The 15,064-nt window shown below is 26.9% G+C and overlaps 1 protein-coding gene across 1 annotated transcript; it reads right to left on the reverse strand.

The window, feature by feature from the left end:
* Positions 1 to 780: 780 nt before the first annotated feature.
* LOC101501063 (glycolipid transfer protein 2) lies at positions 781 to 4,903 on the reverse strand. Its single transcript, XM_004498330.4, has 6 exons — positions 4,525 to 4,903; positions 4,357 to 4,412; positions 2,678 to 2,808; positions 1,978 to 2,113; positions 1,133 to 1,276; positions 781 to 1,039 (listed from the first exon to the last, which is right to left on the reverse strand). Exons 1-6 carry the CDS (start codon positions 4,685 to 4,687, stop codon positions 1,004 to 1,006), a joined length of 666 nt encoding a protein of 221 aa, XP_004498387.1. The 5' UTR covers positions 4,688 to 4,903; the 3' UTR covers positions 781 to 1,003.
* Positions 4,904 to 15,064: the final 10,161 nt, after the last annotated feature.

Here is a 15,064-nt window from a genome sequence, read left to right on the forward strand (position 1 = left end):
GAAAAAACCAAAGTTAAGTTACTGCCGTAACCATCTTCATCCATCAATCGTGTATCGCCACCGCTTTTTTTTCTTCGTTGTTATTAAATTGCAAAGTTGGTAAGATCTCATTCATTTACTTAGGGTTGCCTATTGTGGAAAATTATCAAGAGGTAAGAATACTTGGGTAGCTATCTTGATGAAAGTGAGAAGTATATTGTTGTTATAGCTAGAAGAATAAAAATATTTCAATGGACGCTCGTATATTGTCCTGTTGTACTTTGTTCTCTTTGTGTTAGTTGTTTTTTAGATTTCCTTTAAAGTTTCATTAGGTATAATATCTAAACTCGGGAATTTTAGTTGAACACTTTTTGTGGAGAGGGGATGAGGAAGTGAGAAAAAAAATTAATGGATAAAAAGATATAAAATTTATCATGAGAAAAAAAGAGTAGAGAGGGTTAGATATTCAAAACTTAAGAATATTTATAATTCCCATATTAAAGAAATTGCCCTATTAGAGTTGGTGTGAGATATATAGTGTTGTGGAAGGAGGAGTCATTTATGTTGTACTCAATGATCAACAAATAGAGTTTTGATTAATTGGATGTTACTGTGGACGAAGAGAACTTCATTGCAAATATATAGTGTCTAAGTTCTTTGTGTTCGTATAGAAATTGCTTCAAAAATTAATTTCTACAAAGAAAGTTTCATTTGGAAGTAGATTTTACACCTAATGTTGCAAGTGTACATGATATGTAATAGGAGTCACATTTGTGATTTTGAAGATATTTACACGATGTATACTGCTTGAAACCCAAAGGGATATTAATAAAAACTTTTATGTTCCTTCAATCCTTTTAGTATACACGATATTTACATGAAATCAGCTGGAGGAATGAATAACCAAATCTCATAAATAAATAAAAGGAGGAAATGAAATTAAAATACACATAATTCCTCGTCATTATTCTTAAAGTTAAATAACTTTTTAAAAACTTATTTAATGTTTACTTTTATCTTGACTTCAGGTTGATTTCAGCTTGTCCAAGTTATACAATCTCTGCAAAACAAATATAGAAGGTAAAATTGGTAATATATAGAAATATTGATGACCAATTGATAATATTAGGAAGATTAATTAAATCAAGCTTACAAGAACACAGTGGATATCCTCAAGAAAAGGCACAAGTAGAGAAACCAAAATCTGCATTTTCTGCTTCAGCATGTCATGGTCTTCATCTTCACTCTTAAGGAGATTAATTAATGTTTTACTTTCTGGAACTAATTTTAGAGCCACCTACGTACAATTCCATTTATATTCATTCACCATATACTAAAAAATGTACAAAATGCAAGTTCTATTTGAAGTAAAGATCACACGTTAAATAAAGGACCATAATCCTAAAATTTTAAAAATACATATGTCATAAGATTTGCAAAAATAAAATTAGTCTTTAATTATTTAATGCAAATTTGTGTCACTAATTTATATTAGCGATAATACATGCAGACTAAACAAAACGTAACTTCTTGATATCAAGAATTAATATTTGTCGGAACTAAAAGAATTAATATTTGTTAAACAAAAAATCAAGAATTAATATACACGTATAAGTTAACTAATATGCAAAGTTGATGCAGGACTTGTTTGTTATAGATTTAAAAGAAAATGACTTTTTTACTTCATAATTTAAAAATTATCTTTTAGAAATTTTTGAGAAAACAAAAAAGCTATTTTGTGTTTGCTTTTGTAGTAAAAATCATTTACTTGTTTTAAACTCAATTATAAAAAATAATTTTTTTAAACTATTAAAAACAATTTTTTGTTTAAATATATTTTTATATTATTTAAAAAAAAAAAAAAACTATAACAAACGGATTAATTTTTCTGAAAGTATTTAATTTTTTTTTTTAAAAAGGTTTATTTTACTAAAAATCCCTAACAAACACATTCTTAATCTAATAGCTCAAAATTGATTGAAAAATGGAGATTATTACTCTGAAAGCAGTTGATGAAATCCATCCATGCCATGGTTTTAATGTTACGTCATAACACTCTTCAACTACATTCTCCATTTTCTTTTCAAGATCTTTTGATAGTATTTGTAATAATGATGAGGTGAAATCCAAGGTCCTGTAAAATAGCACCACAAATTAAAACAATTTTTTATTCTATTAAAATGTTTAAACGAGAGAAGTTTTACGATAAGAGATAAGAGGATGAACTATCAATAACTTTTTAAACTTCTGTCATTTAACATACTCTTTATATATATATATATATATATATATATGTGAAGATCCATTAACTCGTATCTTTTGTTTGAGTTACCCTAATTAATAATTTTTTTATTATTTTAACGATAATACATACTAAAAATTACAAAAATTGGATAAGAGCTCTTATATGATTTTATAATCAACATTTTACTTATATTTTAAAAAGTATATCATACATTAAATTAAACTTACTTGATGAAATATTAAATACTATTAAAATTTTATAAAAATATACATATTTGATATGTTCAATAAAAATTATTAATTTAATGGTTGAATTAATTAAATTTAATATATTTATAAAAAATTATTAAACGACTCAAACAAGAGTTGAATTATCTCTAAAATCAACAAATTTTCACCGATGTATATTATATTATATTAATTAATGAAGTATATTATATTATATGTATTTGACCTTGTGAGCCAAACAAAGGCCTTACTGCAGCTTGACCTCTTCTTTGCATTCCCTTCTCTTGCTTCTAATTTCAGTATTTCAACCAAATTTGGATTTGCTGTTGGATTCGATTCATGCATTAGTTCCAAACTCTGCAATCAAAAGGAGTTTAATACACAAGTTAATCATTGGTAGTTGACCGATCATCAATTTTTTAAAACTAGCAGTCCAATGAAACTCTCAATAAATAATTAAATATATACCAAATATCCCATCCGAGACAAAAAGAAAATATTCCCCAAAGATTATGTATTACATAAAGAGATTCTTTAACTAATTTAAGCTTAATTATAATTCTATTTTTAGTTGAATCACAAAAATAGTCTTCTTATTGTATTTGTCTTTTAGTTTTGGTCCTCCAAACAAAATCTTAATCCAAAATTTGATAAGTGATATTTTTGTAATGATGTGTAAAAAAAATTGACGTGGAATATTTTATATGGATTAATTACATTTTATTATTATCCCTAATTTATAAAGCACATTTTCTATTTTTAAAACATTTCTTATTTTATTACATAATTTAATTACAAAAAGATGAAAATAAAAAAGACATATTTCTATTCTAATCTCTAATTCTATTCCATTACACTCCTCCTCCTAATCACTGATTCCATTCCACTCCTTCTCCTCCTCTTCTTCTTTTTAGAACCACAAACCACATAATTAATTATCTAATAGCAGTAAGTGTAAAATATATTTTGAAGTAGATATTGATTTCAACATTAAATGTAGAACACATCATAGTAAAAACATTTTTTGAAATACCTTTTATGCATTTGTAAGCTTGTGATTGCAGTGCAATGCTTAAATTGCATATTGGTTATGGTTAAAAGTGCATATTACGAAAGAAGGAGATGGAGATGGAGATGCTATAAAATGGAACCATGGATTAGAATATGAATGTGTCTTTTATTTTTATTTTTTTTTATTTTTGTAATTAAATGATATAATAAAATAAAAAATGTATTTTTAAAAATAGAAAATGTGTTTTATAAATTAAGAATAATAATAAAATGTAATTAATTCACATGGAATCTTGCACATCATTTTTTTTTTTGATACTTCATCAAATTTTGGATTAAGATTCTGTTTAGAGGACCAAAACTAAGGACAAATAAAATGAAGGAACTATTTTCGTAATTTAGTTAAAATAGAATAATTAAAGCTGCAATTAAACCATTAATTTATTAATTACTATTAGAGTTATTCTATTATGATTTGTTCTTTTTGTTCCTACCATCTATTATACATCAAGTTCAATAATTGTGTGGAAAAGAGTGTATTAGAATTAGAAAGAAAGAAAGAAAAAAAACCAAATTTCATATTGTTAAAAAGAGACAAGTCCTAAAAAGGAGAGAAAAATCATTTTTATTATCAATGAGTTGAAAGAATACAAGCTTTTAAATTTAAAATATACTAAATCAATACTAGACCCAATAACTAATTAGATATCAAATTGCTTATTAAAAAAATGCTTTTAACTTGATTAGTTATCAAATTTAACTAACTTAACTGACTCACATTAACTTTGTCAGTTAAATAACAGAATTGTATGAGCTATGAAGAAAAAAGTTAACCAAGGTGGTTAATATAATTAAGTAATAAGCTGAAATTAGTATTATGGCTTTAATTTGTACCTTGATATTTTGGTAGACATCTTGTCTCAAAACAGCCATTGTTGGCCCTATTTTATCTGTTAATATACACATAACATAAAACAATGTGTTAATATATAAATGTTACTCACATCAAACTTTGAACAAATACAATTAAAAATTAATTTGAAGTAAGAAAATTAAACATACCAAGAACTTGTAGAACCAAATAACATATAGAGAGAAAAGGCTTGGTAGGGATATGAGCATCTTCATGATTTTCACAAGGCTTAATTATTACTACCATAGAAAGCTCTTCAATGACACAACTTATTTCTGATTTCTTCTCCATTTCTCTCTTACTACTCTTCATTTTTTACTAACCTTCCTAAATTAATTTCTTCCTTTTTCTTACAACTAGTGTTCTATATAAATACCACTAGCTAGCATGTATTTCTAACTAACTTCTAATTTTGACCAAGTTGCTTCTTTAAGAAACAAGTCTTGTAAACTTAATTTATTAAATTATAATGCTACGAATCTATAATCAGGCTTCTAAAGCTTGAACTCTTTATTTTTTTTCTTTCTTTATTTATTTTTATGCCGATAACTCTTGTGCTATATCAATTCTTCCCTTTAAACTATTGACGGTGACATATATATATTTGACCTTGGAGTTATTATTTATCCTTATAATGTTTTTTATAACATTATCTTTAGAAACTAAACCCGTGTAGGGCCCATATTAAAAATGACATGTCTAAAAGAATATAGTAGGAATCATTTTGCCTTGTTGGTGCAATTTAGAGTTCACATTTCTTAAGAATGACTAGATATATCTTAATTTTGTGAGGTGTTGTAATTATTTTCGTTGAAATTATCAAAATTATAAATATACTTTTAAGTATTTTATTTGTTAATATTTTTATATATAGTAAATTGATCAATTAATATAAAACACTTTCGATAATTAAATTAATTACTCTAAGATATTTTAGAAGATTAAAATATCAATAAAAATATATTTTTATATATTTTTGTAGTTTTAATATATTAAAAAATAACTAAATGCAAATGGGGAAAGACATGCCACTCTTTTGCCCATGCAACCCCTTTGTACTTATCTAAAGTCTCATATTTTTCCCAAGGAAAAATAATTAAGTTTCTTCCATGTTATGTCATTCATGACATTGTGAGATACTAGAATATTAATCATATTTTTAGATTCTTTTTATAGATAAATAATAGGATATTAATTATTATGTTAATATGTTTCTCTTTATCGATTTTAAATTTTGATCATTTGACTTCTACAACTCTTTTAACTCTCCACGCAAAAAAATTGAGTTATAAACTCTTTCTTATGAACGTAAATCCTAACAATTTGTATTTTTATTGAGAGGTGTTTATGTAAAGAGTTAGCTATAGACTTGATTAAGTACTCCATTGAATATTGATAGGTGTCTGAAGCCGCAACAAAAGAAAAAAACTACCACCGAATCAATGTTGATACAGTGAAAGTCGTGATAGATGTCGACTCTTAAATATGGTGGTAATGTTAGAAGTCCCACATTGAGTAGATAAAAGTGTGGGATGTGGTACTTAAGTTATGAGACTCTTCCACCTAATGGACTCATCTTTTAGGTTGCACTCTTCTTATAGACTTAAGTTCTGACGACTAATGCTTTCAATGAGAGTTAGCCACATAAAAGAATATTTAGGTTGGATTAAGGTACTTGATATGAAATTTGTAGTGGTCCTATTATACGTTGACTCTTAAAAAATATGACAATATTAAAAGTCTCACATTAAATAGATAAAAGAGCTCAATTTAACCTATGACTCTTCACCTAATGAACTAGTATTTTAGATTGAGGTTTCATTATATAGACTTAAATCCTAACAATTTGTCCTATAGACATGATTAAGATACTCCAGCGAAAACTTGAAGATTTGGATCATTAATTGTGACACACATGTATCTGAAACTTAAAGTTCAATCTAAAAAAAGGTCGACATTGGTATTAGAAAGGAGAAAGGCTAAGGGTTTCAAGAAAGAGACAAGTTAGTTGTTTGCTTTTAGAGATGAGAGTGTGTATTTAATTTTTTTTTTTTGGTAAAAGGATTAACGTTTATTTTGTGATACTTAGGCCCGAAACAAAAAGATTTAGTATATAGTTCCTTTCAAAATATCTCATTAATTAGACATTGTTGAAAAAAATCCACTATTATTAATAATTTGAGAAGACTAACTTTGGTTTGAGACCACATAAATATATTACTTAGACCCGTATCTATGGGCTTAACAATCTTACTCTCTAGATAGTTTAGATACATTTGAAATAAATGAAATCAATAAATTATAAAATATCATATTGTTTTAACACAACTATAAAAATGCTATTAAAGTTTGTTAAAATAAAATCATGAAAACAAATATTTAACTTATCCAAAACTATAACATCCATTATGTTTTAAATGTGTAAATTAATGTATCTTTAGTTTAGTGATACTAATAGAAACTAAAACAATTAACTATTACACCATACAAAAATTTATTTTAATAAAATAATTTCTAAACTTTATAATTACAAATGATAGCGAACATAAATTTTTAGGGAAAAAATATAAAAGTAATATAAAATTACAAAATTATCTTGGACAGTGAAATCATATATGTTTTTCATAGCGCTGTTTCATTTTGATAAATAACTCATTAATTTAAAAACATATAACGAAACAACTATAATAAAATCCTTCAATTTTTTGTGGATTTTGTCGTAACTTAATTGTAATAAAAGATAATTTTTAATCAATATATTTTCTTTGTCTTAAAAATAAAAATAATTTATTGTTCAATGTAACGTTATTTGTCGATTGAATTAGCAATGACCTATTTTTTTATTTTAATAAATAGAATTCAACTAAATTTGAAGCATTATACACAAACCAGCAACCAAACTCCTCTATCATTTTACATTATATATTGCTCTATGACAAGGTCCTACTTAAAAGTAAGCGGGATACATGAAATTAAAAATGGATAAAAATTAATACATAGATAAGTTCAAGAAGGTTTACCACAGTAGGAGCCATATTTTACAACAAAAATGTGCATCTTGCTTTAAAATAATCCTCGCCATATTGACTACATATGCTTACAAATTTCATGTCATCATATTTCCAACAACACTCTTAATTCTCCTTAATTTGTTTACAATTCAAAATTAAATATATTTTCATTAGCAACATGAACTTCCCTAACAATATTCCCAATGGAAAATCACCCAAAAGCCCAAATTCACAAACCGGTTATAATATACACAATCTCTCCAAAGATAATCCACACCACACCAAGTGAATTTATGGGCTTTGTTCAACGCCTCACAGGCTCTTCCTCTTATAGGGTTTCAATGCCAAATGATTCATTACACCGCGAAACAACATCGCAATAGAGGATGCTAGAACATCTAATGAAGTTTCTTTTATAAAAATAAAAAAATATTTTAAATTATTTTTTTCTTCAAAATTTTTGACAAAAAAATCGAAAAAGAATTTTGAACTTTTTTTCGAAATTTTTAATCTCAAAAAGAAATTTATTGAAATAATTTCAATTTTTTTCCTGAAAAACTAGTTCAAAATATATTTTAACTAAATAAAATTATTTAAAATATTAAATTAATTTATATTTATAAATATTAAATTGATTTATATTCATTTTCTGTTTTTTTTTAATGTTAGATATAGAAGTTTACACATGTTTTAAAAGGACAAAAAGAAGGTCTACTTTAAAATTTTAGAAATTTATATAGTGGGAGTAGGTTCATGCTTGGAAGATGGCCTAGAAAGAAACACATATAGCTGGTTGAAAATTTGTTGCTTATCTTTTCAAATGGTGAAATTAAATGTGAAATATTGATTACATATATCTCATTAATATTGTTAAGAATACTCTCTTTTTAACATTTACTTTTTTTTATTGGGTGAAATGCATATAAGTTCCATCACTTTGGAAATGAATCTCCCATAAATGTTTAACTATTTATTTTATCATAGAAATAAGCTAAAATGTTATTTAGATTGAAAGAGTGAATTCTTATAACTTTTTATTTATAACTTTTTATAAATTGAATTTTACTTAATCATTCATTTATCTTTTTGAATTGAAGCTACAATGTTAATGTTATTGACGTTAAAAAATGAATTTCATTTGACTATCCATTATATGTATGGATAAAAGCTAAAATATCAATAAAACTAAAAAGAATGAATTTTGCTTTACTATTCATTATCTTCATGTTCCTAAATAAATTCAGTTAGTTGATACATTGAACACTGTATTTTACCTTTATTTTTTTTAGTATAGTTCTATGTTTTGGAGCAACATTAATTATTTTTTCTTATGATTAGTTTGGTTCAATAGAAACAAGGATGAATAGATGAGAAATTTTAATGAATGGAATGAGATAAGAAGAATAATTAAAATTAAATCAGATATTGAATCAACATAAATAGCAATTCAAAATTTAAAGATTTGACACAATCAAATCGATACTAATGTAATATTTTAAATTTTGTTCTTAATATAATATAGATTAAATTACATCCGTGGTCTCTTAACTTAATTTCAAGTAACGTTTTAGTCTTTTATCTTTTTTTTTCCCGACTTGGTCCTTTATTTTAATTTTAAGTGACAATTTGATATTTTATGTTTTAAAATTTCAACAATGTTATCCTTTTTTATACAAAAATTCAAAAAAAAAAAATTCAAACAAAACTCAATAAATTAATTATATTCTTCAATATAATATAAATTTTATCAAATTCGTAACGCGAATCTTCAAATAAACTCATATTTTCATACTTTTATTTGATATTGTTAGGAATAAAAGGACTAAATCGGAAAAAAAAAAAAAAAAGATAAATAACTAAAATGTTAATTGAAATTATGTTAAGGGACCACAGATGATATTTAGTCTATAATATATATATATAAACTAATAATATAATGTTTAATTGTGTTGAGCAGTTAATTTTTTTAGCAGTAGGGGTATATATTTTTAATTGTGTTGAACTTTTAGACTTGAATTCTTAATGTAGTCTGTAATTACTATGTTAATGTGGGTGTATATTTATGCGATACAAATTGTATCAGATATCATGACATACCTTGCGTTTGTTGACTTTTTTCATTATTAAAAGTTCTTTCTTAGGTTTTGAAAAAAAATATAATACACACTTGTAGATGGTTTAGTATTTTTTATTTTTGAAGAACCAAAGCTTTTATTAATAACTTTTTATCATCCAATGTAATTTGTGGGTGTAAGTAACTTAGCTTTCCACAAAAAAGCTTTGGTTTGCCACTTTGTTTGCATAAATTCCACATTTATAGTTTAGAATAAAGAGTATGGAGTAAGAGATGTAAAATTGAAGTGTGTATGAAATTGAACCTTAAATCAAATCCCTTTGGCATTCAAGATGTACAATTATATTTTTTTTTTGGGAATTTTTATAACATTGTTTTGTAAAAAAGTAGTAAATAAAAAACAATCTGGTCCAATCTTATAACCGGCCCAACTGTTGATTTTGGACAATTCGGCCTGTTTTAGTCTGATTTTCTGGTTTTTCATCTGGTTCTATTGCAGGACAATTTAAAGGCTCAATTAGATGAATTTTTTTTCTAATATATTCATTTAAAAAGAAATTAAAATACCCCACTTTTTATAAAAAAACTATAACAAAATACTCTAATTTTTTTTATTTCCACTAGATCGCATCCTCAAGAATATGATTCTCGGTAACATTCAGACAAGTGAATAGACTACAAAATAAGAGCAGATTATTAAAATATTTTTCAAATATTCCCGATAATTCTACTAAATATCTATAATTTATTTTATTTTATTTTATTTCATTTTAAATAATATTAATTAATTTTATATTATTATTAATTAAAAAAATCATATTTTTAATTATTTGTTTATTATTATTTTGTTTATTTTATCAATTAATGTAAAAATGAAAACAAAAATGAACTTTCAAACAAAATATGTGTAGAAGGTCGCATCCCTATGATGCAATCAACTACTATAATTTTTTTTTTGCTTCACATAGTTGCGTCCAAATATGCGATCTAGTAAAAATATAAAAAGTAGAATATTTTGATAATTTTTTTTAAGTGGGATATTTTAGATTTTTTGCTGTTGAAAAAAAGGATGTAAAAATATCTCAATTAGAATAGTTGAACTGTGTGGTCCGATTTGATTTTGATTACTTTGCTTTTAGGGAAAATTACACTAACCTCTCTTAAGATTTATTCAAATATCACACACATTCACTCTATTTACGAAATGAACACTAATCTCCTTTGTATTTGCCATAAATGACATATTTTACCCACTTACTTCTATTAGTTTTTTGTTTTTATAAAGTAAAAATTTATTAATGGGAGCATAATGAATACTCTAATCCATTCCAATCAACATGAGACATTCAATCGGATTAGAAAACCAATCTGAGTATGTATAAAAATACTCTTCTCAACCTTTGAAATAAGCTACCCCACGATAACATCTTAATATGGGACACTATTTTGTCACAATCCGCCCAAGTAGCTTTGAAAACGATATAGTTGCGAGGAAGCCAAATGGACCATATAGCTGCAAACCATATTAAATACCCTACTCTCTCAAGTTTATTTCCTTTTAATAACTCTCCAAATTGCATAAAATTAAGAATATGATCAAAATGGCTCACCATTGAGAAGCCTAACCGTTTATCCCAAACTTTGAAGGAAACATGACATGAAAAGAAAAGGTGACTACAACTTTAAACTTTACTAAAACAAAGGACATAAGATTATCTTGACCAAGTATAGTCACACATCTATTTATTAAAAAATGTTAAAATGAAATAGATTTTTAAGTATATTAATAGGTCATGTCAGATTTTTATTAAAGTCAAAATAAGACCTAAAAAGTAAGCACTAATAGACCACGGGTTAGGTTTATACCTTGAACTTTTTGATAGGCCAAGCCTAATATAGTCTAGTTCAGCCTAGTTTATTCTCATCCATAGCCTTAGGTAACTTAACATTCAATCGCTTTATTTCCATATTTATTTCACACCCCTCTTTGCTTATAACCCAATATTTTATTAACCGATAAAACAACTTTCATATAAGCAACCATTAAACTACAATGATTTTTAAAAAAAACTCCCAATGTGACATGATAAGAATTTTACAGTAACACATTCTTCAATTTTTTTTAACTCGTTAAAAATATGAAAGACAAGAGTTGAGGAACCTGGATATAAATGAAATGTGTTTGAGAAATTGTCAATTTAAGTATTTTCCATGCTAGTTTGAAAGGAACTTGTTTTATTATGTGGAATCGGCCACAATTATTGTTGTCAATAATCTAGCTGGTTTGGTGGCATAATGATTTATTTTGACAGTCAAGTTGATTAACGAGAGGGAGAGAGATGACACACCAAAGATTCATTTAGTTGTCAACTAAATAGTGTTAGACAATAAATGGAGTGTTGGAAAATAAGTTGAAACTTTAGAGCTAATGTTATGTGAACTAAAAAAATGTATTAAGACCCAAATATAGAGATATCATACTTCAGTAGTATTTATAAAATGGAGATATGATATTTTTGTATTATTTGTTGGTAGTAAATAATAATAATAATAATAATAATAATAATAATAATAATAATAATAATAATAATAATAATAATAATAATAATAATTTTGTTTTTGTCCTCCACTAAGTCAATAAATCCTTATTTTACTTCCCTATTTTTTGCGTATCAGTTTTTTAGTCAAATAAGCAGTTGCACATATTCATTTTTTTGGAGTCAATTTTTGTGAAGGTTTTGTGATTCATGGACAAGAAAACAATGTTTGTAAGTTAGATAAATCTATGTATGATCTTAAACAAGCTCCTAAGCAATGTCATGAAACCTTTGATTATATCGAATGAGTTCAAAGTGAATCAAAGTAACAAATGTATTTATTACAACTCTGAAAATTCCATTTGCACTATCATATGTGTCTATGTAGACAACCTACTCATATTTGGTTCAAACATTCATGCTTAAAAGATCCTAAAAAATACAAATACTTGACTATAAACCTGTTTGTACACCATATGATCCAAGTGTGAAACTTTTCAAAAGCATTGGTGAAGGTGTTAGACAAACTAAATATGCACACATCATTGACATTCTCAAGTATGCCATTGATTGTACCAGACCTGACATTGCCTACGTCGTGAGACTATTGTGCAGGTTTACTTGTAGAACTAGTATGGAACATTGACACACTATGGTAAGAGTCATGAGATTCCTTTAAAGGATCATAAGTCTTGGATTACATTATCAAATAGTAAAGGACCATGACACACTATAAGGACCATGACACACTGTAACCTTGAAGGATACAGTCATGCTGATTGGAACACTTTATCAGAAGACTCCAAAGCAACTGGTGGCTATATTTTTAGTATAGTCGGTGGTGTTGTATCTTGAAAATCGAAGAATAGACGATATTTGCTCAATCCACTATGGAGTCTAAAATGATGGCACTAGCTACTACTAGTGAAAAAGCGAGTTGGTTGATATGCTTGCTAGTTGAGATCCCTTTATGGAAAAACATATGCCAGTTGTGTTGATCCACTGTGATAGAACCGCGACTATTGTAAAGATTGAGAATCGCTATTACAACGATAAAAGACGAAAAACATATCGTAAGTACAATAAAATTAGAGAGTTACTTTCTAAATGAACTTTTATAGTGGATCATATATGCACTAGCGAGAATTTAGCAGATCCTTTGACGAAATGATTAGCTAGAGATAAAGTCTTAAATACATCCAAAAGGATGTGACTATTGCCTATAGATCAATGAGTCACTCATAGTGGTAACCCGACCTAAATGACTGGAGATCCCAAGAATTAGGTTCAACCGGTACTAACAAGTCATAGTGATATAAGATGAATATGTTATTATATATCAAAGAAGCATGATCCCGAAATTCATGAAAATATGAGATAATAGAAACTCTTAATGAGATCTATACTTTATGTGGACTGAAGTACCTAGATACATGAGTACTCTTAAGAGACTCACATATGCGAATGTGGAAGTGGGGCCGCTTCCTATGGAATTTTGAGCAGAATTGCTAAGGCACTCACTATATTGGGATAGATGTACATGTTCATTAATTTACGAGATTTTGATAATATACCCTATGAAAAAGTTGTGCGAGTTTGATGTCAGAGATAGAGTTCAAGACTATGAGTCATTCTTGTTGAATCTAGATCTTACTTACTATGCAAATGTTCAAGTCATGAGACACATCTGTTTACGCATGATCTTATAGAAACATTGACGCTATTTTAGAAATACTTTTTAAAATTCAAGTGGAGTATTGTTGAAACTTAGAGCTAATGTTATGTGAATTGATAAAATGTAGAAGTATACTAAATATAGAATATCACACTAAGTAGTGTTTATAAAGTGGAGGCATGACAATAAATAATAATAACTTTGTTTTTTCCCTCCACTTAGTCAACAACTATTGATATTAACTTTACTCCACCCATAATTTTCGTGTATTAGTTTGCTTAGTCAAACAGATTCAGTTTTTTGGAGTGCATAATAAGTATATTGAGATAGACGAGCATGCCTATTAATTCACAATATTTTGAGAATACACCCTATGAAAAGGTTGTGTGGGTTTGATGTCAAAGATAGAGTTCAAGACTACGAGTCACTTTTGTTGAATCTGGATCTTACTTACTATGCAAATGTTCAAGTCATGAGACACATCTATTTATGCACGATCTTATAGAAACGTTTGGCGCTATTTTAGAAATATTTTTTAAAATTCAAGTGGAGTATTGTTGGAAATAAGTTGAAACTTAGAATTAATGTTGTGTGAATTGAAAAAATATAGAAGTGTCAAATATAAAATATCACACAAAGTAGTGTTTATAAAGTGGAGTTATGCAACAAATAATAATAAATTTGTTTTTGCCCTTCACTTAGGCAACAACTATTGATGTTAACTTTACTCCACCCCGAATTTTCACGTATCAGTTTGCTTAGTCAAACATATTCATATTTTTGGAGTTAGTTTTTTGTTTTGTTTGGTTGGTGAAACCATCATTTTTGGAGCGGTTGGTCAAAGAGAGGGAAGTAGTTTCACAAAGCTCCTATATGTTGCAGAATCCCCTATAAATAGTTAATTTCTCAGTTAAAAAACACACTAAAGTTGGTTTCAATTTCTAACTTTTTATTTTCTCCCTCTTCTTCTCGATGTATTTCCAAGCTATATTTCCCATTTCTTTAGACCCTTTGATTTTTATAGCGGTTTTTGTGTCGTAGTCCCTTCTATTTTTTGAATTATCCTAATACACTTGTCCTTTTATAGTAGTTTTTACGTCTTAGTCCCTTCTATTTTTTGAGTGGTCCTAATATCACCGTCCTTTTAGAGCAATTTTTGTACTGTAGTTACAAGAGGTCATAGTACCCTATAAAAATTGGCTTGAAACATCATATTGAAGGTGTATTTTTAGAACAATTTTCTACGGAGCATAGAACTCCAATACGTTTTGTCTGAGTTGTCGTGGTTTATAGTCTGTGTTGCACAATTTAGATAGTGCTGCAAAACGTTTTAAAAAGAACGACTTAGTCTGTGACTCAACTCAATAATATCTATGGTGACATAAATTTATT

This window comes from Cicer arietinum, chromosome 4 (assembly GCF_000331145.2).
Source record: "Cicer arietinum cultivar CDC Frontier isolate Library 1 chromosome 4, Cicar.CDCFrontier_v2.0, whole genome shotgun sequence".
Classification (NCBI taxonomy): Eukaryota; Viridiplantae; Streptophyta; class Magnoliopsida; order Fabales; family Fabaceae; genus Cicer; species Cicer arietinum.